The sequence below is a fragment of the Dermatophagoides farinae genome, chromosome 5 (assembly GCF_024713945.1).
Source record: "Dermatophagoides farinae isolate YC_2012a chromosome 5, ASM2471394v1, whole genome shotgun sequence".
NCBI lineage: Eukaryota > Metazoa > Arthropoda > Arachnida > Sarcoptiformes > Pyroglyphidae > Dermatophagoides > Dermatophagoides farinae.
The window spans coordinates 5,251,702-5,275,587 of NC_134681.1; the positions used below are offsets into that span (position 1 = coordinate 5,251,702).

General features: G+C 38.6%; 12 protein-coding genes and 1 long non-coding RNA gene across 14 annotated transcripts; 7 read left to right on the forward strand and 6 right to left on the reverse strand.

Annotated features, from left to right (window-relative positions):
* Nucleotides 1-623: 623 nt before the first annotated feature.
* On the reverse strand, nucleotides 624-1,180 carry LOC142597526 (translation machinery-associated protein 7-like). 2 transcript variants are annotated; one of them, XM_075730973.1, is made up of 3 exons: nucleotides 1,087-1,180; nucleotides 948-1,037; nucleotides 624-883 (listed from the first exon to the last, which is right to left on the reverse strand). In XM_075730973.1, exons 2-3 carry the CDS (start codon nucleotides 961-963, stop codon nucleotides 705-707), a joined length of 195 nt encoding a protein of 64 aa, XP_075587088.1. In that variant the 5' UTR covers nucleotides 964-1,037; nucleotides 1,087-1,180; the 3' UTR covers nucleotides 624-704. The 2 variants fall into 2 exon arrangements, with proteins under 2 accessions (XP_075587088.1, XP_075587089.1); XM_075730974.1 differs by having other exon boundaries at nucleotides 948-1,034; nucleotides 1,087-1,139.
* A 35-nt stretch (nucleotides 1,181-1,215) lies between these two features.
* Nucleotides 1,216-3,296, forward strand: LOC124499055 (uncharacterized). The gene is made up of 3 exons (XM_047062909.2): nucleotides 1,216-1,714; nucleotides 1,777-3,029; nucleotides 3,090-3,296. Exons 1-3 carry the CDS (start codon nucleotides 1,434-1,436, stop codon nucleotides 3,167-3,169), a joined length of 1,614 nt encoding a protein of 537 aa, XP_046918865.1. The 5' UTR covers nucleotides 1,216-1,433; the 3' UTR covers nucleotides 3,170-3,296.
* LOC124499065 (DNA mismatch repair protein Mlh3-like) lies at nucleotides 3,283-4,092 on the reverse strand. The gene has a single exon (XM_047062924.2). It carries the CDS (start codon nucleotides 4,090-4,092, stop codon nucleotides 3,283-3,285), a length of 810 nt encoding a protein of 269 aa, XP_046918880.1.
* Nucleotides 4,093-4,189: 97 nt separating this feature from the next.
* On the reverse strand, nucleotides 4,190-5,671 carry LOC124499068 (uncharacterized). The gene is made up of 3 exons (XM_047062927.2): nucleotides 5,148-5,671; nucleotides 4,830-5,081; nucleotides 4,190-4,770 (listed from the first exon to the last, which is right to left on the reverse strand). Exons 1-3 carry the CDS (start codon nucleotides 5,205-5,207, stop codon nucleotides 4,444-4,446), a joined length of 639 nt encoding a protein of 212 aa, XP_046918883.1. The 5' UTR covers nucleotides 5,208-5,671; the 3' UTR covers nucleotides 4,190-4,443.
* A 149-nt stretch (nucleotides 5,672-5,820) lies between these two features.
* On the reverse strand, nucleotides 5,821-8,793 carry LOC124499048 (ATP-binding cassette sub-family G member 1). Its single transcript, XM_047062899.2, has 3 exons — nucleotides 7,601-8,793; nucleotides 6,682-7,534; nucleotides 5,821-6,626 (listed from the first exon to the last, which is right to left on the reverse strand). Exons 1-3 carry the CDS (start codon nucleotides 8,249-8,251, stop codon nucleotides 5,944-5,946), a joined length of 2,187 nt encoding a protein of 728 aa, XP_046918855.1. The 5' UTR covers nucleotides 8,252-8,793; the 3' UTR covers nucleotides 5,821-5,943.
* A 33-nt stretch (nucleotides 8,794-8,826) lies between these two features.
* On the forward strand, nucleotides 8,827-11,893 carry FIG4 (polyphosphoinositide phosphatase FIG4). The gene is made up of 4 exons (XM_075730969.1): nucleotides 8,827-9,017; nucleotides 9,111-9,539; nucleotides 9,604-11,001; nucleotides 11,057-11,893. The coding sequence occupies exons 1-4, from the start codon at nucleotides 8,958-8,960 to the stop codon at nucleotides 11,828-11,830; spliced, it is 2,661 nt and encodes an 886-aa protein (XP_075587084.1). The 5' UTR covers nucleotides 8,827-8,957; the 3' UTR covers nucleotides 11,831-11,893.
* On the forward strand, nucleotides 11,879-13,233 carry LOC124499175 (uncharacterized). Its single transcript, XM_075730970.1, has 5 exons — nucleotides 11,879-12,241; nucleotides 12,303-12,497; nucleotides 12,564-12,641; nucleotides 12,708-12,983; nucleotides 13,058-13,233. Exons 1-5 carry the CDS (start codon nucleotides 12,011-12,013, stop codon nucleotides 13,208-13,210), a joined length of 933 nt encoding a protein of 310 aa, XP_075587085.1. The 5' UTR covers nucleotides 11,879-12,010; the 3' UTR covers nucleotides 13,211-13,233.
* A 19-nt stretch (nucleotides 13,234-13,252) lies between these two features.
* On the forward strand, nucleotides 13,253-17,113 carry LOC124499052 (glucose dehydrogenase [FAD, quinone]). The gene is made up of 4 exons (XM_047062905.2): nucleotides 13,253-14,766; nucleotides 15,414-16,028; nucleotides 16,087-16,404; nucleotides 16,459-17,113. The coding sequence occupies exons 1-4, from the start codon at nucleotides 14,311-14,313 to the stop codon at nucleotides 16,996-16,998; spliced, it is 1,929 nt and encodes a 642-aa protein (XP_046918861.1). The 5' UTR covers nucleotides 13,253-14,310; the 3' UTR covers nucleotides 16,999-17,113.
* A 148-nt stretch (nucleotides 17,114-17,261) lies between these two features.
* Nucleotides 17,262-18,079, forward strand: LOC142597527 (uncharacterized). Its single transcript, XR_012832231.1, has 2 exons — nucleotides 17,262-17,426; nucleotides 17,487-18,079. It is a non-coding gene; the product is annotated as an uncharacterized LOC142597527 (long non-coding RNA).
* Nucleotides 18,080-18,574: 495 nt separating this feature from the next.
* LOC124499057 (chitinase-like mite allergen Der f 18.0101) lies at nucleotides 18,575-20,307 on the reverse strand. Its single transcript, XM_047062911.2, has 3 exons — nucleotides 19,992-20,307; nucleotides 19,836-19,934; nucleotides 18,575-19,778 (listed from the first exon to the last, which is right to left on the reverse strand). The coding sequence occupies exons 1-3, from the start codon at nucleotides 20,149-20,151 to the stop codon at nucleotides 18,649-18,651; spliced, it is 1,389 nt and encodes a 462-aa protein (XP_046918867.1). The 5' UTR covers nucleotides 20,152-20,307; the 3' UTR covers nucleotides 18,575-18,648.
* Nucleotides 20,209-21,232, reverse strand: LOC124499070 (uncharacterized). The gene is made up of 3 exons (XM_047062928.2): nucleotides 21,076-21,232; nucleotides 20,774-20,974; nucleotides 20,209-20,706 (listed from the first exon to the last, which is right to left on the reverse strand). Exons 1-3 carry the CDS (start codon nucleotides 21,127-21,129, stop codon nucleotides 20,359-20,361), a joined length of 603 nt encoding a protein of 200 aa, XP_046918884.1. The 5' UTR covers nucleotides 21,130-21,232; the 3' UTR covers nucleotides 20,209-20,358.
* On the forward strand, nucleotides 21,213-22,561 carry Scgalpha (sarcoglycan alpha). Its single transcript, XM_047062925.2, has 5 exons — nucleotides 21,213-21,320; nucleotides 21,376-21,687; nucleotides 21,752-21,774; nucleotides 21,832-22,019; nucleotides 22,082-22,561. Exons 1-5 carry the CDS (start codon nucleotides 21,260-21,262, stop codon nucleotides 22,278-22,280), a joined length of 783 nt encoding a protein of 260 aa, XP_046918881.1. The 5' UTR covers nucleotides 21,213-21,259; the 3' UTR covers nucleotides 22,281-22,561.
* LOC124499067 (mitochondrial inner membrane protease ATP23 homolog) lies at nucleotides 22,524-23,847 on the forward strand. Its single transcript, XM_047062926.2, has 4 exons — nucleotides 22,524-22,722; nucleotides 22,780-22,825; nucleotides 23,024-23,240; nucleotides 23,294-23,847. The coding sequence occupies exons 1-4, from the start codon at nucleotides 22,524-22,526 to the stop codon at nucleotides 23,588-23,590; spliced, it is 759 nt and encodes a 252-aa protein (XP_046918882.1). The 3' UTR covers nucleotides 23,591-23,847.
* The last annotated feature ends 39 nt before the right edge of the window (nucleotides 23,848-23,886 follow it).

Here is a 23,886-nt window from a genome sequence, read left to right on the forward strand (position 1 = left end):
TGGGTTGTTGAATGTCGGTGTGTGTGTGTGTGATCGACAGTTCGGATAGTGATTATAATGATTTCTAAAAATAGTGTCGCCAATTCGTCGTTCATGGTGGAGACTATGTTTTCAAACAACGACAACATCACAATTTCGTGTGTGTGTGTGTGTGTGTTGCATAGATATCAGAAATTACGCTCGTTTCATGCAAATAGTTTACTTTTAAAGGAATTTGTTGGCTGGCACGAATGGAATGTTTCTTTAGCAAGTCATTTTCGATGACGGTAATCATCACTACAGATAGTGTAATAACCATTAGTTCTCATCAGTCATGATTGCATTAGTAGCTGACATTTACACGTTTAATCAAAAGTACAATCATGTCAATCTGGGATTTTTTTATAGTCCATTCCATGTTTAAAAGGTTTGATCTGTACAAAAATCAAAACCAGGAACAGAGAAAAAACCAAATGGAACCTAATGTAAATTTATGGTGAAAGAATCGAATTTTTACATATTTCGAAATTGAAAACATGACAAATGCATTGATAGCATAGATCACAATGAATTCCAAGAATTAAATAACAACAATATCCACAAAGAATAATCTAGTAATCAAATGATGATGACAAATTCAGGTATTTTTTTTACAAAGCCATTTAATCTTTATTTAAACGATCATTGAAAATGGAAATAATTTACTGTGTCAAAATGAATGAAAATTATTTTTTGCTAGATTTTTTGATACCACCACCAGAAAGTGGACCTTTTTGAGCTGCCTTTTCTTTCAATTCTTTAAGTTTACGTTGTTCTTCTTGCTGTTTTTTACGAAATTCAGCATCCGAATCGTCTACCACTTTTTGTTCCTTTTTTGGTTGCTTAAGCGGTTTCTTTTTGCCACCTGATAATCAGAATTCCAATTATCGATTATTCGGTTATTGATATTAACCATAATATACACTTACCTTCTCGACTGGACATGTTTATTGATTGAATGAATATGAATTCTGGTAAAGTTAAAATAATATTCTTTAATAGACTTGTAGGCTAAACTACTGAAAGGATCAAACATTAATAATAAATAAAACAATATAATTCGCTCACCACGTTGGTTCTATGTTGAAAGTGTGCTGTTGAAAGAGAGAAAACGAAAAAACTATAGTGAGTGATGATAGCCAAAATCTATTCATAAAGAACGTTGCTGGGGGAGTAATGAGGCAACTGGTTCACTGCTTTGTTGGTTGTTATAAATGCCGAATGGCCACATCGGCGTCACAAACAATTTAACTTTTAGTTTTGAGTTTATTGCCCGTCAACAAAACTATTGATTTGCATAATAGTCAACAGATATGATAATGGCGATATTCTGATGTTTAGCATTGTATTCCTTAATTCACACATCCACACTCACATATCGATGCTCAAATCGATCGGTTGAATATCGAGCCAGGATGGAATTTCATCACTATCAAATCTCAAATGACGATGATGGTGATGGTGACTTTGGTGATTTCCAAACTTGTGAAACTCCACAACAAACTACTACGAATTTTAAAGAACCAGCTCACATGATAGCCAATGTTTTCGAATTTCCATGGTTCGAATTTCAAGCTTTTCGTCAACAATTTGAGCAGCAATTGATCCAGATATTTGAAAGTAAGTCATGTACATCACCATCTCAAGACTTTGCAACGACAATCCAATCACAAGAGGATATTATCAACCACTGTCCGTAAGTATTCATCTCTATTTTATTATCATGATCACTAATGGTCATTTTGTTGTCACTAATAGCATCTGGCTACATCTAACAACCAATTTCCGTAATCGAGCAGCGTTGAATTTCGGTCAAAGTTACACATTCAAACGATACCTGCAATCACTCAAGTTGGAACAAACCGCTAATCGAGGAAGCCGCAATTTCAGTACGGATAATGAAGATCTTCCTGCTAATACTCGAAAACGGAATACTGCCAGTGATGAAGAGGACATCGCTAATGATCTTGACATGCATTCTTTAATCATCAGTTCGTTTGGTGGTGCCGATCAGCAGCCAGCATCGTCAGAAAATAGCAAACCATCGAAACAAGAATCATCAGCCACTTTAGTTATCGATGCCGATCAAGTAATTAAAGAGATCGAGTCCCTGTATGCATCCAATCAATCGACACCCAGCAAACGATATTCTAGTAATGGTGGTCAAACCAAACAACGACAATTAAATAAGACCGATCCTTTACTGTCACTCGATGCAGCCACATTATTAGACGTAGCATTGCGAAACTGGGAATCCAACAACAATCGCTTGTCTGCCGATGATTATGGCGTGAATCTTGAGACGTTCGAATATTGTCATGATGATCAGGAATTTCATTCTTTGCCAGCCAACCTGAACAGTGATATGCTTGACCAAATGGTAGTGTCAAGTCCGGTTTTAACGGCAACAGCTGACTATAGTCATGATAATTCATCCATGAAAAAAATAACCACATCCACTGGAGAAAATCAACCCGAACTTGTAGAAAAGCTAAATCAATTGACGATAATTCAGCTGAATGAGCTTTACATGGAGTTGGAACAAATCATCCAGATCCGTTCTGAAGTTCTCATCCAAGAGTTGGCCTTACGTGATGAACTCGAATACGAAAAAGAGCAAAAAAACCAGTTCATATCGCTGTTACTTAGCGTTCAGAACAAACGTCGTCATTACATGACCGCGATGGACAGGAAAACAACTGGTCATCACCATCATCATAATCATAGTAAAAGAATAACCGCTGCTCACAATGGCCGTTTGGTTCGCCAAAATTCCAACGATTCTATACGGGCGACTACTAGTCGTTACAACCCAAAAACTGGATTGCCTAATGCAAATTCCAGCTGGCTGCCTGCTGTCGTAGATTTGTCATCGTTGGGTAACAGCATTAAGCAATCAATTTTACCATCAAATTCTTCGAAATCGAGTCCTGTTTACCTGACCACGGTCATACCATACACCAGTTCGATGATTCCGATCGATTCGTCAACGTTAGATATTCTGATCAAACGTAAGTGACATTAACCATTTTATTACAAAATAAGTCCAACATTAATTATCATTATTTTAGTACTTAAGGCGCTGAACGAAGATAGTCCGACTGTGCCGGCATTATTGACTGATTACATACTCAAGAAAATCTGTCCATGATTATCGCCACAACGAACAATGGCATATCATTTCTCATTTGAATTATACAGAATTTTGTTTATAATCTATCTATATCTATCTATTTCATTATTATCTTAATAAATTACATTTATTCATTTGATAAATTGTTTTTTTATTTGATCGTTTTTTGTTTCGATTATTGTGTCGATTTTCGGCTGAAAATGTCGTTTCCATGCCTCATTCATAAGATGGTTGTGTTGGTCATTATTGATATGATTAATGTACAGTAATGGTTTGACCAGTACTCGACCATGTGCGCAACGAAAACTGGATCGACATGTTGTCAACGCTCGGATCATTTCATCACATTCATAGCGACTCAATGGTTCATTGAATCGAATGGCACCACGGCATGCTTGAGTTCGAATTTGTTCCACCAAGAATGGCGTCATGTGACCAGTAGAACTTTGAGAATTGCTCTGCTGTTGACTGTCAAAATATCGAAGTGCGTCGATTAGAAAATCCTGAAACAAACCTGGATAATGAAAGTTGCGTCCAAAACAGACAGGAACATTGGTTATGATGACGGTCGAATCGGTTGGTCTGACAGTCATTTGTGTGTTTAGTTGTCGTTGGAATTTGTTCAATATCTCATCGGTGAGTTGTTGGCTGAGTTGTTCTGGTATGCTGATTTCATATGGCGGTTTTACCGGTTGACCACTCAAATAACCTTGGTCAAACGATGCTGTCAGTATTCGTTCGTATCGGATTCTTTCATGTACGGCATGTTGATCGAATGTGAGCAATAATCGCTGTTGCGTGAGTAAGCACATGATGACCTGATTGTTGGCCTGTCCGATGATGCGAACGTTATCAGGTCGAAAAATTCTTTTGTCCAAACAAGTGGATCTTTTGATCCGAAATTGATCGTTAAGTCGGTATTTGGAACTTTGTTTGTCCATTCCTAAATGATTGAAGCGTTCTATTCTATAGCCACTTTAGTGGTCGTTTTGTATTGAAACAGACACACACACATACACACACACAGGAAGACAATGCACACTTGGAATGAATTTAATATCAGCGTTTGGACACAAACAGCCAACTATAACAAGAAAAAAATTGCCAACCATTGTAATCACCGTGTGGGCATGGATGTATCTGAGAAGTGTATGTGTTTTACAACGACCTAAACTTCAAGCGTGTATGAGAGAGTGATAGATTCAGTGGTTGTGTTTTTTTTTTTGGTGAATGTGTCATCCACGATGATAACCAGAGTGAATGTGTTTAGTATGAATAATTCTGAATAGTATTTAGTATATGCTGGCCCTTACCCTAGCCACATATTCATCCTGGATTGCTTCCTCACGAGCATCGCCACAAAGAACCATAGTAGAGATTAAAAACATTAAACAGGCAAGGGCATCGATACCGGCCACGGCCAAGATATGCAAATCATTCTCAACGTAAGCGTTTATTGGTGCATTTTTTCCGGCGTTTGTCTTGCTGCTTTGTAGATATACTTGTTTGTCTTCAGTACGTACGATACCAGGCGGTGGTTCCAGATGGCAAGGCTTGTAGAAAACAACGTACGAGCTGTAGCAGGCCAATATGGTCAGGCCACTTAATGTTATGATGAGCTAAAAAAAATCATTCAATTATTGGATTCGTTTATTAACGATTCTGAAGAAATTCTCACCAACAAATGGAAGCCAAAACGAAGATCTTCTTGTGATGGGGCAATGTTGATGAATGCGACCAAAAATATGATGACGTCAATCGATACTAATGAAATGTGATAGATCTGGACATCGTCATAGTGCTCTTCTATGTAGTCTACCTGCAGACTTTGATTTGATACCATCGATGACCAGAGCTCGTCGGCAATGGGCACAAAGTTGCATTCTTTCTGTTTGTTTAACAGCAACATAAACGATCCTGCAACAAGAAACTGTCTCCATAAAATTCATTAGCTCTTTGAATAATGATTTATCAGTCATTTTAAACAAAAACTTACGGCAGACAAAAACGTAATGAAACGGTGCAAACAATGGTGCTTAGGGAAACTGGAGGGCATGGTGATGATCTCTTTTGGGCACCCAATAACACACTAATAACAATTTGAGCAATCAATAACTTTATCGATCGATTTGATTCGTTGTTTGAAAGACAGATGTCCAATGAATGGATCGATCGATCGATCTAATTGTCTAATCGCTAATGACTTGATTAAACTAAGCTCTCACTGGTTCCGATTCTTTGTAAAGATGAAATCGCTCTCTGAGCTCAGGTTCATGCTGGCTTTCAACAATAATGACAACGGAAATTAGCGATTTAGATCACACAGATCGAATTATATTAGGATTTGGTAAAATTTTAATCTATTCTGATCGTTTTTATTGCTATTGCAGTGTTTGTGTGGAGGACAATTCTGATGCTCGATATCGCTCAGGAAAAAGAAAGAGTCTGCCCATAACGGCAATGCTGCTTTCAAGTGCCAATTGAAAATTCAGAATCAGTTTCATCTTTGGGAGGATGCTCAGTATGAATTACATCCATTAAAGGCATCGGTATTCTGTCGACAACAACAACAACAATAAAAATATAGTGTTCAAGGGCGCTATATAGGCCGGATGCTAAATCCATGGCTGTTAGCTTAATGTTGACTATCCACATAGCACAGACAGACAGGTCGAAATAACTATTTAGTATTTATTTAGATTAAAACCAATCAATCATCAATCAATGAGACAATGTGGACAACTATACTATAGTGGACAACTAATCTAAATTCATTCGATTTATAGTGAGGATCACAGGATCTTTTGGAATTTTTCTTCGTCCCATTCAGCCATTTGATTTGTATCATCTTCGCTCTGATCAATGAGATCTGTTTGCTGATAATTGTGGCTAGCTTTGAAGGAACAGCTGACCGAATTTGTAACAATCAACCAAAACAGGAAAAGGAAAAGCGTATATTGAATCGATATAATCAACAGATTACGTTCATAACCGTCAAATTCTTCTTCCATTAGATTCATTTGTTCTAACACAAACGAACGCGTTTGATTGGCCATTGTACAACGGCCCAAACCATACCAAGTGACCAGGGTGAGCTGATAGCTCTGTTTCACGAACGATATTTCAGCCAGTGATCGTAGCCAAGTATTTCCATAACTTTGCACAGGAATTAGGTAGCCAGCGAACGTTATCAACACAATTGCAGCTATGAATGTGATGACATTGGCCAACCGTTCATTAGACACAGAAATGGCTGATATCACAAGACCTAGATTCTGGGCACAAGCAACACCAGCAAATTGTGAGAGAAAATAGAGCCAAAAACGCCAATGATCTTGATGAAATGGTAAAACATAGTCGACATTCGGATATTGCAGGTAATATGCTAACGCCGAACATGTGATCGTATTGATAGAAGGCATGACCATGTAAGCCACCGTTTCAGCCACGATAAACGAATTGATGTTGATGAGACCTGAAATTACAAATAAAAATTACTTGAATCATGGTAATCATAATGACGCACTTACCATTACGATGTTCATTACAAGCAACAATTATTTCTTCGTTCAGTGCAAATACAGAGACTAGAAAGTGGGACAAGGTCATTAACACCGTGGTCAAAAAAAGAAACTTTAAATTCTGTTCGATCAGATGTTGGCCATGAATGGTGATCACATTCTTATCCCGCAAATACTCGTCTAAAGTACTATTCGTGCTCAATGATCCATCCAAAAGAACAAGTCGCCCATAAAGAATCGATTCAGGCTTTTTGGTATAACTTATTCGATCATTGCTGACATTTTTGGTAAGCATTCTGTCGGGATTGGTGGATAAACGACCATTGTCGATAGGTTGGTAGCAAGAATCAGGCTCACCTATGCCCTTATCAAACAAAAAGACAAGCAATACGATTGCTGAAACCAGTGCCCAATATTCGAACAAAATAGATTTCCAATAGTAACGGTATTTGTGTACTAGACTTCGTTGAAACAGATGCCATATGTTGATTAAACTAATGGGCGATACAGGAGGTTGAATTCTTACACCCAACAAAACGCCATATTTTTCAGCCAAATGGAGTATGTCATTACGAGTAGAGAAAACTCGGCTAGCTACTCGAACTGTCAGTTCAGTGGGTTTGGATGCAATCTTAATTAATCGTTCGATTGGAGTCTGTATGCCAGATTGGATTATAACACCAGATTCACGTAAAAAGAGTGACATGTGTTCCACACTTCCCTCGTAAATACAAAGGCCACCACGACTAAGTACGTACAACTTGTCGAATATGGAAAGTACGTCTGAATCGATCATTTGCCCGATGGACAGGTTTACCGACATGCTATAAACTCGACTCATCTGTTTCATGAGATTGACAAACTAAAAGGATGACATAATCATTTGATTATAAGATCGTTTAGCTCAAGCCATTATCGTTATGCTTACGTTCTCAACGCTCACATTATCCAGATGAGACAAAGGTTCTTCCATGAATAGCATGTTTGGTTTGTCCAAAGATGAAAGACCCATCGCTACTTGCGTTTTGACGCGTTCTTCGACTGTGCAGTCGGTCATCCGCATGTTAGCCAATTCTTGCAGCTGCAAATTGATCAACAATTCTTTCACGATAGATTGCCGCTGCTCTCGACTGGCGAAAGGATGACGGAAAAGGAAGGCATAATCTAGTACTTCTTGTACGGTCATGCTCACCAAGATGTTGTTGTAAATAGTGTTCTCCAGAAAAAATACATGGATCGAAATATCCGGATTGACGAACAGCATAGTACCAGCATCTAGTCCACGGTTGTTACGACCAGAGAGGCACTTAAGTAATGCCGTCTTTCCACAGTTTTGTGGTCCAAATATTCCATTTAGAGTGCCATAATTCAACTGGCCATTAATCTTACGAAGAACAGTTCGTGGTGGATGCATGAATTTCTTTTCGACAAACTTAAGATCAATGAAGGCGATGCCAAAGTGTGAGATGAATTTCCGGTGCCGAATTACCTCTTGGTTTTGATATGGGTTGATAATCGATTCATAGGACTCGACACTGTCTGTATTCTCCATCATGATGATAACTGTTTGAATCAACATTCACAACTGGTCTGAAAACTCAATTGTAAGACTAACACACAACCAATCATTCAGCCATTTGGCCACTTGATTTCGTGATTGGTGGCCATTCACCAGCTTTCCAAATGTTTTGAATCATTACGATCCTTATGATCGATTAATGAATCGATCGATTTTGATTATTGACGCACAATTGCCACCTAATCTTCCATAGTGATAATCGATTGAGCCGAATCTTTAGGGCTTTCTATTGATTCTGATTATACGCTTCAGTAATCTATAGTGTTTTGGTTTTGGAACTTGCTGTTTGTTTGTTTGTTGACTTAACATAATTTGCATTATAAAATTCATATTGGGGTACTTATTAGTCTTGTTATTTCAGGTGGTAATATTCAATAAATAAATAAATCAATACTCAATCATCATGAATATCACAATAAATTATCACATTTTTCCACAACATCATGAAATCAAATCAAATCAAATCATTTCGATCAAAAAATCACCATGGTGATTGTTTTTATTTTATTTTTTTTTTGCAAAACAAATAAACAACAGACACCAAAACAAATGACTCACTATAGCCACTATAGATGGTGTTGTGATCGTTAAAACAATCAACAAATCTTTTGTGGTAAAACACATTTCTTATTACAGTAATAATAATAAAAGTGTTTCGAAATATAATAGTTTGCTGTTGTTTTGAATTCGAAATTGAAATGTTGAAATGGCATCCAAAGGCAGAAACGTCTGCATCGAAAAGATATTCTGTTATGAAACCAAAAACGTAAGTTTTTTCCATTCATTTATTTTTGTTTCCATTCACTTGTTCTTGTTTGTTTTGTTCATTATTTTCATTATATATTATATGTGGGAGTAGTTTCTCTATGTGATTGGATCGACAAGTTGCAAGAGCAAACACCGAATTCTCAAGATCGATCGAAGGAATAAACAGCAATTGGAGATAGAATGTCTAGACTCTGTTATGAACACAGGTGAAATGTTGAGTTATCTACGTGAACAAGGTTTCGATACAAACAAGAGAATCGAACCAACTGTCGCTTTCGGCATAGCGGGTTTTGTTCGCTTTCTTGAAGGTTACTACATGATTCTGATCGTGAAACGACGTTGCATTGCTATGATCGGAATGCACTGTATCTATAAGATTGAGGATACCCTCATGGTTTACGTGCCTAATGAAGAAAAAACAGCCGCCGATGAACAACGCTACCTTCGTATATTTAACAACGTAGATCTCAAAAGTAATTTCTACTTTAGCTACAGCTACGACCTTTCCAATACGCTTCAGGTTTGTATTCTTTGATTCTTTCCTTTGATTAAACACATCATCAAAGAATTGTTTTTATTTGTAGTACAATTTATGTCCACAAAGTGCAAATACCATCAACAATGTTCGCTGGGGTTTCGGCACCGGACAAACTGTTTGGGACGTTAGTGACAAGTCGACGATAATTAATGGTCAGCAAAGGGAAAATGGATCTATCTACATCAAACCCAACATGAAGTTTGTATGGAACGAATACTTGTTAGCACCTATGCAAACGGTACACAATGACTTTTACCTTTATGTGTGTCATGGATTCGTCGGTCAAGCCATGCTGCCCATTCATGGTCGCAATCTGATTATCACAATAATTGCACGTCGCTCGAAAAAATACGCCGGTACACGGTTTCTGAAAAGGGGCACAAACTGCGATGGTTTCACTGCCAACGAGGTTGAAACCGAACAGATCGTTCACGATGGTAACATTTCATCTTTCCAATACGGTTTATTCTCGTCATTTGTACAAATGCGTGGTTCAGTTCCAGTCTATTGGTCACAGAACAGTGCCAAAATGACACCCAAGCCAGCCATTAATATTGATATCAATGATCCGTTCTTTGAGGCGGCGGGTAAACATTTTAACAATCTGCTTTACAATTACGGTTCACCCGTCATCGTGCTCAACTTGGTCAAGAGGAAAGAGAAACGGGCTCAGGAGTGCATTCTGTTTAACCAGTTCGAGAATTCAATCGAATACCTAAACCAATTCTTGCCCAAACTGCATCAGATCATGCTAATCGGCTATGACATGGCCAAGTCAAAGAAGCAAGACGATAACGTTATCAGCTGTCTGACCAACATAGCCCAATACACATTACGCAAAACCGGCTTTTTCATGAATCGGCTGGTAGCCAGCAATCGGCCTGTCCAGTCAGTAGTGCAAACTGGAATCGTTCGAGTGAATTGTGTCGACTGTCTGGATAGAACCAACACTGCTCAATGCGTCATCGGCATGGTTGCGTTCGGTTATCAGCTCTACTCAATGGGTGTTCTCTACAAACCGGAAATCGATCCAGATACTGACATGGTTAGACTATTGGAAGAGCTTTACGAGGACCATGGTGATACACTGGCTTTGCAATACGGTGGTTCACAGCTCGTTCATCGGATAAAAACTTATCGGAAGGGCGCGCCAATCACTTCTCAGTCAAAAGACATCATGCAGTCGCTTTCCCGTTACTACAGCAATGCGTTCGGAGATTGGGACAAGCAAATTGCCATCAATCTTTTCTTGGGCGTTTATGACACTAATCGACACGATCTTCCTCTCATCTGGAATCTGAACAGCGATTACGAATTGCACCATAACTTTTTAGGTTCTGATTTCGATGATCGCAAAGCAATCAACAGATCCATGATAGTGTCATTGACTTCGACTTCAATGTCGCAGCAGCGTATTCGTTTCACCAAGTGGTGGTCCGATCAAGTGCGTTTTTAGTATTTTTTTTTTTTTATTAAAAATTTTACTTTATTTCGGTTAGGTGGCTTTAAGCTTGCCTCGGGCAGCAAAAGAGCTTTTCAAATACACCAAGGAAGGAATGTCCCAACGAGATTTGCAGTTTGTCAAACAGATCGACTTCTATGACTGGTTTTTTGATGTACATCGGCTCCAAGAGAACACCGTTTTCGTTGAGATGTTTTTGTTCAACATGAAAAAGTCTAAATACTACGGCCATTACAAACGTAAACTTACTTCATATCGTAGCCAGAATCGACACTCGCTGGTTGACATTCCGATTATCATGCGATCAACAGCCGACGAATCTGAATCTGATGAAGAATCCGATGACGAACACGACAAAATTATTATCCGTTTCGAGAACGATCTTCACTCGATTCCGTTGGACCAGGTAGAGGAAGCAAATTATAGCAGCCGTGTCAATTCATGTACTGGTGGCCATTCTGCTGCCATTCAGCTCGAAACAAACGCCAGTTATCTGAGCAAGCCACTACAGAATAATCGAGCTCTATATGAACGTATCTTGTATCGGGTGAGACATCCGGCAACTTGTCACAACAATCCTTCCGCTACTCACGCCAATATCACCTGCTATATGGATTATCTACAATGCACACCCAAGTTTCAACAACTTATGCAACAGAGCCATCGTCGTATGTTCGATAGACGACACGATTTGAATGGCCATCCAACGGCAGAATTTTGGTGGCGTTCTCATGGTAACGATGGCTGCTATGGCATCCTTGATGGCTCATTAAGACAGCAATACAGTCACTTTTGCCGGTTTCAATGTTAAACCTACTCAGTTATGTGTTTATATATGATAATAAAATGATATATTGTTTTTATCGATAACAAATCCATGCTAACTGATTGGTTAGGTGGTAGTTAAGCCAACCTTACGTTGAGTGAGAATTATTACTCACTAATATATATATCCGTAGTAAAACGCAATAATTCAATTGCTACTTCTCGTATGGTTTTCAAAGTCTACACTATGGATAACGAATCAAACAACAATGACCAACAACAACCTGAACCGGACACTTCCCCACAACTTCGTGGTCAGTCTAACGTGGCAGAAAATGCACCCGATTTGGAATTACCAGCAGCCACCGGTCTGAAAACTTTTGGTAATATTTCCACGGATAAACATCAGATAGGACTCAGTCGCTTTGTGGTGCTCGTATTTCTCTTCTTCTATGTGGTATGTTCAATGTGAATGTCACCAAAACACCATTTTGTTTATTCCTTTGATTCCTTTCTAGTTTTTTGCCGTGCTGCTCATGGTGAACAATGCCCGACTGACCCACAAGGACCGTCTACTCAGCGAGATTATTGGTCTTAGCGTCAAGGAACGAACGATGCAGCTGATGTTTGACATACAAATTTTATTCATGTTGTCGGCCGCCGCCATAGGCCCTTATTCATTACTACACAAAAGTTATCGCCTTTTTCTTATGGTAAGTTATGGAGATTCAACACATTGTTTTGATTATCGATTTCCACATGTTTTATAAATCTTTTAGTTTTCGTTGCTGACGTTCATTACGATTACCGTGACTATTGCGACACTAGTTTTGTCGATAAAATCCTACGATCAAATGGTGAGTATGTTGAATATTGTTTGGAATATAATCATGATTATATTTGTTTACTGTTATTTCGAACAGGGCACCAGTATCGACAACCGTGGCAATATGATCAATTTGATAAGCAAAAATATTCAATCTTACAATTGGTTTGACATGACTAACAGCTCGTCAGATTTCATCAACAAACTACAATTTGAATACCGATGTTGTGGCGGACAGCAAGGCTACCGTGACTGGGAAGTGCTTAAACCAGATAATGTTCCGTATGGCGCGTTTCCAGTAAGCTGTTGTTTACCTCGATTAGGTCCAGAATTTCAGCTTGAATGGTGTCCTTACGAGTTGGTTGAAATAATGGTAAGTGCTTCTCAATCGATGATTATTATCATCTCATTGTTCTGATTTTTCAATTGTTATTGTCCTACAAATAGCCTGACTGTCCATCGGCATTCACACGTCATTTGATCGACGTACAAAACATTTTCCACACGATGAACCTGCTTGTATTAGAATCATTGCTATTGCAACTATTGTCTGTTTCGACATTCTTGTTTCTCATATTCTATAGCAAAAATCTTTATTAATAAAGTTCGCATTGAATTGATCATTCACACTTTACAAACACATTGGTCACATATGCTGACCTAATGATTGATCGATCGAGTCATTGTAGCCATCGGTGTCATTATAACCACTGCTATTATTGATTGCCATTGCTCATCTCATCCATTGACCAATCTAATTATCCGATCGACAATCAAACGAACCGAATGCAATTACCGGCCAAAAGATCTTTGGTGGTCACAATGGTTGGTCTGGCCAAGTTAACTGATTGCAATCTTGCCATCGGTGACAAGTTGTTGGCTATCATTATCTGTCAGTACCTCAATTTCCGGCTCATAGTCAATTTCATTAATCAAGCAGATTATATCAATTGTTTGAATCATCATTCATCGCTCATAATTCACTAGGTTATTATCTGTCCTGACAATTGTCCGTCCATGGGTCAAATGGACATCCTGCAAGCAAGTTTCATTCACTCAAACGGACAATGTATGAATGTTTGTGTATTGTGTACATTGGGTGGCCAATGATTAGACATCTAATTTGAATATCCGAGACTCGGATTTTTAAGTTAGATAGTTATGATGGCACGCACATACTGCTTGGTGATGCTAAATTGGGACAGTCATACCATACACGCTGGTGGTGGTCAATGGGCAGCCCTGACCAACGTCGTTATAATGGACAACCATATCTGACATGTGACTATTGTTGATCATCTCTTTATTTTCTCTACGATCCGTACATTGCACACATATACTCAACCATTTCTCTCACCCGTTCAATCGGAAAGTTATTCCTTCATTCAGTGAATGAATGAGTAATTGGCTTGTTAATTTCCCTATTGGTTTGTGAGTGGGCCAGATGAGAGAAAGAAATGAATTGGCGCCGATATCAAGTGGATGGTTTATTATATAAAATACAATATTTCAACATTACCATTTGAACGCTGGTCAACGCCGATCCGTATATATATATTTCGATCAGTCATAGCTCAATGAATAGTGATTGCCCTACCTAATGATGATGATGGAACGTATTGATTGTGCTTGCCAAGAATCGATCAAATAGAAAATAAATCTTTATCAGTGATTTCTAATTGACTAACTGTCATCAATGAATGCAACTTGTGTCAGCATCTAATTCCGTGCATTTTTTTTTTGTTCTAGATTCTTCAACCCTCATTTCCCTTTTATTCGTTATGGCAATTGCTCGTTCTGTCTTACCAGTTATTCCACTACTCATGCTGATGCGACGTCATGATTATGGTCAGCTGCCTACGACATCAAATATTATACAGAATGCAGCTTCATCTTCACCTCTAATCATGAATCAACGAGACCATTGGGACCATGAGTATGATTATATTATTGTAGGAGCCGGTTCAGCAGGCTCTGTCTTAGCCAATCGGCTATCCGAAGATGCCTATATCAAAGTGTTGCTTCTCGAAGCTGGTGGCAGTGAGAACATAATTTCTGACATTCCATTGGCATACCAAAGTTTGCAGCAAACACCTATGGACTGGAAGTACGTAACCGAACCGCAACAAGCAGCATGCTTCGGAATGAAATCCAGAGTATGTACCAAACAAAATTCATTCGAAAGACAGATATGTAAATTGTTATTTGTTTGTAATGAGATTATCTAAATCGGACCATTTGTCATGATTTTCGTTGACCACTTCCTGTATGGGTCACTATGTGAATGGCAGTCTTCATGTCCACATTTACCAATGTCAACCATGACTGACGAGGATAATCCTCTTAGGCTCTAACGGATTATTTTCCAGTTTGTCAGTTATTGTTCAAACAATTCACAAGCATAACGATATATACTGACAGTGAGAGAAAATTGGCCATTCAAGTTGTTGATTAATCATGGCTACGGTTGAGAAGCAAGCCAAGCTAGTCGATAGCGAAATCGAGAGTGGAAGTTGGCCATTGAACCAACTGGCAAGCCATAATGCACACATACATAATACACATAAACACAAGCATATTCGTATAGATTGCTCTAAATATAGTCTGGCAATATTCATGTCGTGAGATAGACAATCATTCAAAGTATTAACCACGACCATTAAACTATTGCCATTGAACGGCGCCTGTATCGATGAAAGACATTGTGCATTCAAGTCACTTGTTCAATTAGAGTGGATTCTATTTATAGCCAAATCTCTTTATCCATGGTCATTGATTAATTGGATTTGATTGTTTATTTCAGAGAAGCCTTTGGCCTCGTGGCAAAGTTCTTGGTGGTTGCAGCGTTCTCAATGTTAACCTATATGTTCGTGGAAATCAGAATGACTACGATGAATGGGCCAATAATGGTGCTACCGGTTGGTCATGGCGGGATGTGTTTCCGTATTTCCTCAAGTCCGAAGACAATCAGAATAATGAATACATGCTAAATGGTTACCATACACGTGGTGGATATCTCACCGTATCACAACTCAAATACCTGACACCAATTGGACAGGCTTTCATACGAGCCGCTCAATACATTGGCTATCCTGTGGTCGATGTGAATGGCCCGTACCAAAGTGGTTTCACTGTGCCTCAAGGTACGATTCGCAATGGTGCAAGATGTTCGGCAGCCAAGGCTTTTCTTAAACCCGTTCAACATCGTTCCAATTTGCATATATTGACATTTGCATTTGTCACGAGAATCTTGTTCAACGAAGAAAAACGTGCTGTCGCTGTACAATTTGACCGATTCAAGCTCAGCCATCTGGTTTATGCTCGCAAAGAGATAATCGTGAGTGCCGGTTCCATCAACTCACCACAACTTCTATTATTGTCAGGAGTGGGACCCGCCGTTCATCTCGAAAAACTGGGTGTAAGTTGTAATCCACCACGCATATCACATTTATATTACTAATTTTTTCTTCATATAGATTTCGATCATCTCAGACCTTCCAGTCGGCAATAATCTTCAAGACCATATATATCCTGGGGGCATCCATTTTGCTGTCACCTATCCAGTTACTTTTAGTCAAGAACGGACATTTAAGCCAACCAATGTAGCAAAGTACTTCACTTCCGGTACAGGTCCGCTCACCTCTCTTGGTGCAGTAGAGGGACTAGCATTTGTGAGTACCAAATTTGTCAACGTCAGCCAGGATTGGCCTGACTTTGAGATCCATCTTTCTTCGGCTACGATCACCACCGATAATGGCAAATATATGCGCAAGTATATGGGCGTCACTGACAAAGTAAGTTTGATCAGATATCATTGTCGTTGCTTTGTTTAACTGTGGATATGTCAGGTTTGGCAACAAGTATACTCGCCGTATGTTCAGTACGATTCATTCACATTGGATCCTGTGTTGCTGAGGCCTAAAAGTCGTGGCTATATTCGACTTCGATCAAATAATCCATACGAACATCCAATCATCGATCCTCGTTACCTGAGTGCACCAGAGGATATTTTTGCCATGGTTGAGGGCATGAAGTTGGCAATAGCCATCGGTCAAACACCACCTTTGAAGCGTTATGGTGCTCATCTATTTCAGACAGTGTTTCCAGGTTGTGAAGGATATTCTTTCATGGGCGACGAATATCTTGCCTGTGTTGCTAGAACTTATACGGCCACCATCTATCACCCAGTTGGAACTTGTAAGATGGGTTCTATTGATGATGTTACATCAGTGGTCGATCCACGACTACGTGTGTATGGTGTTTCTAATCTCAGAGTGGTTGATGCATCAATCATGCCCAACATTGTATCCGGCAACACGAACGCTCCAGTCATCATGATCGCGGAGAAAGCGTCAGACATGATCAAACAGGATTGGATAGGATATTGAATCAACGAGAGAACCAAACCATTGCCATTGTAAATATCACCAGGTTTACCATACTGTACATTAACCATTTGATTACGGTCAGACATTTGTTGTGGAATAAAAGCTAATTTCTATGTGAGACTGACAAGCATAATGTTGTTGATTCATTAGTAGCCACTATTATAATAAATTCAAATTGGCTCTAGAGATGTTTTATTTCTCAAGATGGCATTACAGTCTAGAGTCTAGACTTTAGAGAAAATAATTTCTTTTTTGGTCAAACTTTCATTACCAATATCTAGAGTCTAAAATGAGTTCCAGATACTAAGCCCAAATTCATTTAGAAAAAAAAACCTTTTCTCTATTTAATCGTGGAAAATGTTTTTGTTTTGTTTTCTATGAAAAATCTGGTTAACGAAGCTTCGAAAAAACCCTTTCTCTCATAGAACGTAATGTATTTTACCAATGAAAACTTTTTTAATCATTCAATGTTTTTGTTAGCCTATAAGAACTACATATGCAAACATTAGATTGTAGTCGTCCTTGAATGCAGGATCAACAGTCCAATTGAATGCTAGCCACTTTGGCTCACTTTCATTGAAGCGATCTACTCTTTTGATCGATGTTAATGAGGAAATGGCCAACGGCATAAAACAACATTAAACGAATATACTATGAAAACAACTTTGAAGCTAGCAATACGTGTTAACGCCGCTCCTTTTTATCATGTGTGTACATTGGCCAAGTTTATTAACAACGACAACAACCACAACAACAACAACAACAACAACAAACATATCACGATGACAAGTTACGGGCTGTATGGTGCGATTGGCCATGGTTGTCTTTTATTGCTAGTTATTCATAATTCAATTCGATAATCGTCGATAGACGCAGTTCAGAAAAGAGATCGTCTACTATAGTTGCTTTATTGGTATTAAATAGTTGAGTATTGTTGCGACAACAATATACAAACACTTCAACCAATCTTATCGATAAAATGGCGTCCAAAAGAATCCAATTTAGACCATTGATTTGTTTGTTGATGAATAGTGGCCAAATAGGGCGCCAATTACATAACCGAACTAGTCCAAAACAGACCGCAACGGCAACAGAATCAACTCAAGCCACAACAAGTGGACCTTATCCTGGCAGATGGCAATCAATAAATGGTGGCCTGACTGAATTAGATGATCAATTGCAACAGGTCAAAGTGTTTGCCGAAGAGCAAATCATCCAAGTAATTATAAACTTTTCCCTTTATCCACATTCTATCGCCTGGCTAACCAATCCATTACTATTGTAGTTTACGTTCAAATCTGGCAAATCGGTCAACTACACAATGTTTTGGTTACGGCACCTATGCTCCTGTCCGGATTGCATGAGCGGCAAATTCAATCAGGCAATGACAATCAATACCAACACTAATACGGCAGTTGACGAGAATTTAGCGTCGTTAAATGTGGCACAGATCCGATGTTATGCCGATTCGAGTGAATTCGAAATCGAATGGCTGGACGATGATTATCGAAGACACACTAGCATCTACAACATCAAACACCTCAATCTCCACTACAGAATGATTAAATGATTAAAATTAAATACAAAAAATCTTTTATTCGCTCGTAAAATGATAGACCCAATTTAAAGTGATTGTAATTTTATTTGTATTCAACAACCGGGTATTTTGGTATGATCAATACATGTCCGACTTACTTCGTCAAATGCCTGTAAGTGATTGGCACAATGATGCACGGTTTTCTCCAGTCCAAAATCGCCTTTTTTGCATTCGTAGTATGTGGCACAATAGGTCTTATCGCGGAAGAATCCTTCTTCATGGCAATGAAACACGCCTGGTATATCGGTCACATGTTCTGTTGTATGTGTGACTGGAGGAAGTGTAACGACGGTCGGTTCGGTTACCACGCCATGATAATAGTTCGATTGGATAGCATGCAACAAAGGGTTTTTATCACCACAAACGCCGTGCACATCTTCGTTGGACAATGTGTAGACTGACATTCCAGCATATCCTTGTTGGGTTATGTTTTTTGCTTTTTCACCAAGTGTATGTCGGTCTTCGAAAGAGATCCATTCTGCATGGTTGCTATGCACATAGACAGCGTAAATTGCGGTATTATCATGATCACGAGTAATGGTGAATGCATTCGTTTCGGCCTGAATCTGAACGCACAATTCGTTGTAGCTAAGGAAACCATCAGTCTGTGTAAACTGACCTCGTGGGCCTGGTCCACTAGCTTTATCGCCAATGTCCTGTTTGTTCATTTTCTCGAGAATCCAGGTACGTGCATAAAATGGTACAGCCATGACCATCTTATGACGTGGAGCGCCTCGTTTGTGGTAAGCTTCTAGCGTTTTGAGTTGTTCAGGAAACGGAGAAGCATGACCGACCGTATGGGCCCATGATCCAGTGTAATCCAGACTAAGCACGTTCATAAAATCGACATAGTTGGAGATGGCAGGAATGTTATAGTTATCGTATGATGCGATCGTTGCCGGCAAGGTAACACCCATCACAAACGAGGTGTGAGCAAACTTTTCGTCGAATTTGTCCAACAATTTAATGAAATTATCACTATCTTTGGCTTGCATGCCAGACCAATCAATCATGACACCATCGAAACCATAACGAGTCATAAGATCAACTGTGCTAACAACAAACGTTTCCCGATAATGTTCTACCGCTGCAGTCTTGGAAAATTGATCGGACATAGTCGAACCACCGACGGCGATCATGGCTTTGGCGTTGCCCTTATGCTGCGTGAAATGTTCCATGTCATCTGGTGTGTGGATATGAATATTACAAAAAAAATCAGCAAAATGACATAAAGACTTACGTAAATCTTTCATAAGATATTCATCCAATAGTTTAATCTCATGAGTGGCAGCATCAATGCCGAAATAAGAGTAGACAATGTGAGTACACAACGATGTATCTAGGGAAGCGAGCCATCAGTCAGTATGAATCGATTGTATACAAACAAAAAACAAACCTATGTCTTCGGGATCCATTTTGCCTTCACCTTGGCGCCAATGTACCCAAGATTCATAGTAACATACAGTTTTAGGTTCCAAAGTTGCCACATTCGGACGAATATTTGAACCGAAACAAGCGGCAAGTACGGCCAATACAGTCAAAGAGAATCGAGTCATTTTTATTTGGGATAGATAAACAAACTACGCACACATGAATTGTCAACGAAAACAATCTTATTTATAGCAATCAATTTTGAATGACCATTTTTATTATCAGATTCAATCAGGATACAGCCTGGATCGATTGCATCGATTTTGATTGCAAAGCACATAACAACAAAGTCATTTTAAGTCAAGTACAATCATTCACAAGTGCTTGATCACTTAGGCAACTATCAAATTAGCCACGTCTTTACACAACAATTGCTCCTGTAAATCCTTTTCCGCAAGCTGTAATATTTGGATGAACGAACTCAGTTCCAGTTTGTTCATTTCGATGGAGAGGGTTCGACGCTGTTGATCAGCTCCAACAATGACTAGAGTTAACTTGACCAGTAAACTTTGCATGCTGGCCATTTGATCGTTGCAGACCACTTGCACCAGCGACCAATCATAATTATCCAGATAGCCGTGACGTGAGCTGGCCGCTCTGAAAGCGATAGCTTTGAAAAGCTGTAGTCTACGAATTCTCAAACACTCAGTGGCAATCCGTGTCACATTCTCGTCCAATTCCTGGATAATCAAGACATAAAATAAACATAATTCATTAATTCTGTTAATTAATTTATATAAAACTCACTTCTTTCTTGGTGAAATCATTCAAACTATCCTGAGAAACATTTGTCAGAAAAAATTGTATCATATGTTCACTGAGGATGATTAATGTATCCTTGTCAATGGGAAATTGGTTGTAGAATTGATCATCGAGGTAATACTGCTTAGATTGTTGAAGATCAATTACATACATGTCGCAGCAGACATCGAGAATTCGGTTGAAAAACTGCAAACAAACAAAAAAAAAGAAAATTAAGATTGACGAATTTTATCAATTGTCATGTCAATAATAACATAACATTTAATTAATGTCAAGGAATGTCTTACCTCATTTAGCAGATCATTTGTCCATTCATTCAACTGTTGAAAATTAACGGCCATGATCAATGAAATTGATATGATTGACCAAATTCTTATAAAATAGTCGAGCTCAAATATGCTGACTATTTTGACTGTGAATGGTCAAATTCTGTTTATGTTATTGATTTTATTAGCTTAATTAACAAATGAAATGGTTTTGGGACAATCGCTTATCGTCATATTGACAGCTTTGACAGTGTCCATTTGCTCAGGTAGATCATCACTGTTGATGTGTATAACAATTGTGATAAATCAAACTCATAATAGATCCAGATGTAGATCCACAGATACTATACACAACTGAAGCCTTCTATACGCCCTTATTGCTTAATCGAACTGGATGGTCATTTGGTGGTGTACCAGTCACCCAATTAGAGGTGATGCCTTCGTTGAGTGGTCATGCCGATCTGCTTAATTGGATGTTCTACTTTCGCCGGCCAAACTCACCGATTGGTTTCATATATGGCACCCCACCACTCAATGACGATGGTGACATAGACATTGATCTTGTCATACTGAACCGTGTCACCTTTAACACGACCAGCTACCGATTAAAATATCGAATACTCAATCGAGATGGTGAGTCAAGTTCGTATTATATGGCCAATTCACTCACTCATTTACTGTTATCTTTGATCGTCAGAGATCTACAAGTTTCAAGTGGAGGTAAATGAAATGACTTTTGAAATATTGTCACAGTGAAATATACATTCTTACTTATAGATGAAATTCTTTGATATGGACATTGAAGACTTTTTCAATGGTGGCATGCTGACCACAGTTCAAGATATTTTTGCAAATCGTTTATGGCAGAGTGGTGATCACAACGCTAACTCAGTATACGTAACTCAAGTTGCCCGGCCGATTCATGTAGGCGGGAGATTTCCGCTCGATCCAAGCGAGAAAGAATGGTATTTTACAGATGTAAATACGACTTACTATAGTACTAATGATCTTTTTTCCATTTCAACAGTGTGGTCATTCGAGTGGGCTGTAACCATAATTTCACTCAGCAATTGTATCGACTGGAAAGCGAAGTTCGTCAGATCAAAAACCGTGATCCATGTCCCAAACACTACAAGGCTACCACCGTTGAGTATGTGTTCCGAGAACGAAAATTACACGTAGATTGGTGTAGTTTCAAATTAATTAGCCCGTCGACAATTGAATGAATCCCGTTTCAGATCTCATATACAATCTACTCAAGAAAGTTGATCAAATGTAGAATATTATAACACATTATAATTTAGAATTCGACATGAATTATTTTATGTCTAAATATAGCAAAAACATAATTTACTTGGATGAAGGTAGATGGCATTGTGACACTTTGTTTGTAAACTTACATCCTATGAACGGGACACTAATACAGTCACATGTTCATATGAAATAGCGTGAAGTTATATTTTATTATTATGGCTACATCAGATAATAATAAAGGCGATTATGAAGATATTTCTGACCAACTTTACCCTGACCGTAAGCGAAAATCGGCTTCACCAAGTGAAAAGCAATCTTCTTTTTGGTACGATCTTCTTACCGGTAATAAGAACACAGCCGAGAATTTTGTTCGAATTCGATGTCGATACAAAGTGGAAAAAGCGTTGAACGAAAGTAAGTGTTCATTTATGAATGTTATCTAACTAAATGAGTTTTCGTTTCTACAAACAGGTCCTCTGGTAAAGTTGTTAGTATCTGCATTGCGATCCAAAGGATGGTATGTATCGATGATTGTATGAAATGTATTTAGTTGAATATTTGAAAAAACTTTATGGATTTGCATAGAAAATCGGTTTTCTCTTCATCTATGGTTAGATTAGTTTGCATTCATGTTAGATTTGGCTTGTATTTTCGAAAAGTATACACTTATATAATAGTTTGGTATAATAGCTAATTTTCGCATTTTTCCTTTCAGTGAAATCGACATGAATCGACACATTTGCTGTGAGAATTGTGGAGAGCAGGTGACCGGTGGCTACGATACGACACGTAATCAGATTGTCGTATGTCACAATCGCGTCTATACTAAAGAGATGACTGCCGCAGTCATTGGACATGAATTGATTCATATGTTTGACTATTGTCGCGCTAAACTCGATTTCAATAATTTGGACCACATCGCCTGCTCTGAGGTAAATTCATTTTTGACGTCACCCACTTGATTTACCAATCGTTTTGTACGCAGATTCGTGCTGCTAATTTAGTTCACTGCTCGATGACAAGTTCATTCTTCTCTGGGACCACTGGATTCAACAAAATAGGTGCATCGCATCGGGAATGTGTAAAGGCCAAGGCCCTTTCATCTATTCTGGCCGTACGGAAAGGAATGCCTATCGAACAAGCTGCACAAGTGGTAGATCGTGTGTTTGATCGATGCTACAATGATTTGGAGCCAATCGGCCGCAGAATACGGCTTAATTCACGTCACATTAAATGGGCATATCGTGAACGGTTTCTCTATGATTACGACTCTTTCACTTAGCATCAATGTTTGTCTTGATGATAGTTTTGTGTGTGTAGTTAATGTTTTTTAAAATTACGATTAAATTGTGAAATTCTCAAACTTGTTTGATTAATACTTTGCTTCTAGCTGGACGATGTCCAGCCTTCCTAATTTATTAAGATGTGCTAGAGCAGTCATTCTCAACCACTGTGCCGCGGCACTTTTGTGTGCCGCGAAATTCTAAGATTGTGCCGCCAAATTTTAGATTTAATAAAATGAAAATATTTTTTGTTTTGATACATTTGAATATTATGGTAATCCTGAATCAAAAACAT

Bases quoted from the DNA above. Each gene is read 5' to 3' on its own strand.
- LOC124499055 (XM_047062909.2), top strand. From the start codon at position 1,434: ATGGAATTTCATCACTATCAAATCTCAAATGACGATGATGGTGATGGT. The intron at 1,715-1,776 runs GTAAGTATTCAT...TGTCACTAATAG, and splicing joins GATATTATCAACCACTGTCC to CATCTGGCTACATCTAACAA. The intron at 3,030-3,089 runs GTAAGTGACATT...TCATTATTTTAG, and splicing joins GTTAGATATTCTGATCAAAC to TACTTAAGGCGCTGAACGAA.
- LOC124499065 (XM_047062924.2), bottom strand. From the start codon at position 4,092: ATGGACAAACAAAGTTCCAAATACCGACTTAACGATCAATTTCGGATC.
- LOC124499068 (XM_047062927.2), bottom strand. From the start codon at position 5,207: ATGCCCTCCAGTTTCCCTAAGCACCATTGTTTGCACCGTTTCATTACG. The intron at 5,082-5,147 runs GTAAGTTTTTGT...TTATGGAGACAG, and splicing joins TCATTACGTTTTTGTCTGCC to TTTCTTGTTGCAGGATCGTT. The intron at 4,771-4,829 runs GTGAGAATTTCT...GATTTTTTTTAG, and splicing joins GTTTTGGCTTCCATTTGTTG to CTCATCATAACATTAAGTGG.
- LOC124499048 (XM_047062899.2), bottom strand. From the start codon at position 8,251: ATGTTGATTCAAACAGTTATCATCATGATGGAGAATACAGACAGTGTC. The intron at 7,535-7,600 runs GTAAGCATAACG...TCATCCTTTTAG, and splicing joins ATAATGTGAGCGTTGAGAAC to TTTGTCAATCTCATGAAACA. The intron at 6,627-6,681 runs GTAAGTGCGTCA...TTGTAATTTCAG, and splicing joins TTGTAATGAACATCGTAATG to GTCTCATCAACATCAATTCG.
- FIG4 (XM_075730969.1), top strand. From the start codon at position 8,958: ATGGCATCCAAAGGCAGAAACGTCTGCATCGAAAAGATATTCTGTTAT. The intron at 9,018-9,110 runs GTAAGTTTTTTC...ATGTGGGAGTAG, and splicing joins TCTGTTATGAAACCAAAAAC to TTTCTCTATGTGATTGGATC. The intron at 9,540-9,603 runs GTTTGTATTCTT...TTTTATTTGTAG, and splicing joins ACCTTTCCAATACGCTTCAG to TACAATTTATGTCCACAAAG.
- LOC124499175 (XM_075730970.1), top strand. From the start codon at position 12,011: ATGGTTTTCAAAGTCTACACTATGGATAACGAATCAAACAACAATGAC. The intron at 12,498-12,563 runs GTAAGTTATGGA...TAAATCTTTTAG, and splicing joins GTTATCGCCTTTTTCTTATG to TTTTCGTTGCTGACGTTCAT. The intron at 12,642-12,707 runs GTGAGTATGTTG...TATTTCGAACAG, and splicing joins TAAAATCCTACGATCAAATG to GGCACCAGTATCGACAACCG.
- LOC124499052 (XM_047062905.2), top strand. From the start codon at position 14,311: ATGCAACTTGTGTCAGCATCTAATTCCGTGCATTTTTTTTTTGTTCTA. The intron at 16,029-16,086 runs GTAAGTTGTAAT...TTCTTCATATAG, and splicing joins TTCATCTCGAAAAACTGGGT to ATTTCGATCATCTCAGACCT. The intron at 16,405-16,458 runs GTAAGTTTGATC...TGGATATGTCAG, and splicing joins ATATGGGCGTCACTGACAAA to GTTTGGCAACAAGTATACTC.
- LOC124499057 (XM_047062911.2), bottom strand. From the start codon at position 20,151: ATGACTCGATTCTCTTTGACTGTATTGGCCGTACTTGCCGCTTGTTTC. The intron at 19,935-19,991 runs GTTTGTTTTTTG...TCGCTTCCCTAG, and splicing joins AATGGATCCCGAAGACATAG to ATACATCGTTGTGTACTCAC. The intron at 19,779-19,835 runs GTAAGTCTTTAT...TCCACACACCAG, and splicing joins ATATCTTATGAAAGATTTAC to ATGACATGGAACATTTCACG.
- LOC124499070 (XM_047062928.2), bottom strand. From the start codon at position 21,129: ATGGCCGTTAATTTTCAACAGTTGAATGAATGGACAAATGATCTGCTA. The intron at 20,975-21,075 runs GTAAGACATTCC...GTTTGTTTGCAG, and splicing joins CAAATGATCTGCTAAATGAG to TTTTTCAACCGAATTCTCGA. The intron at 20,707-20,773 runs GTGAGTTTTATA...TTGATTATCCAG, and splicing joins ATGATTTCACCAAGAAAGAA to GAATTGGACGAGAATGTGAC.
- Scgalpha (XM_047062925.2), top strand. From the start codon at position 21,260: ATGGTTTTGGGACAATCGCTTATCGTCATATTGACAGCTTTGACAGTG. The intron at 21,775-21,831 runs GTAAATGAAATG...TCTTACTTATAG, and splicing joins TCTACAAGTTTCAAGTGGAG to ATGAAATTCTTTGATATGGA. The intron at 22,020-22,081 runs GTATTTTACAGA...CCATTTCAACAG, and splicing joins GATCCAAGCGAGAAAGAATG to TGTGGTCATTCGAGTGGGCT.
- LOC124499067 (XM_047062926.2), top strand. From the start codon at position 22,524: ATGGCTACATCAGATAATAATAAAGGCGATTATGAAGATATTTCTGAC. The intron at 22,723-22,779 runs GTAAGTGTTCAT...TTCTACAAACAG, and splicing joins GGAAAAAGCGTTGAACGAAA to GTCCTCTGGTAAAGTTGTTA. The intron at 22,826-23,023 runs GTATGTATCGAT...TTTTCCTTTCAG, and splicing joins GCATTGCGATCCAAAGGATG to TGAAATCGACATGAATCGAC.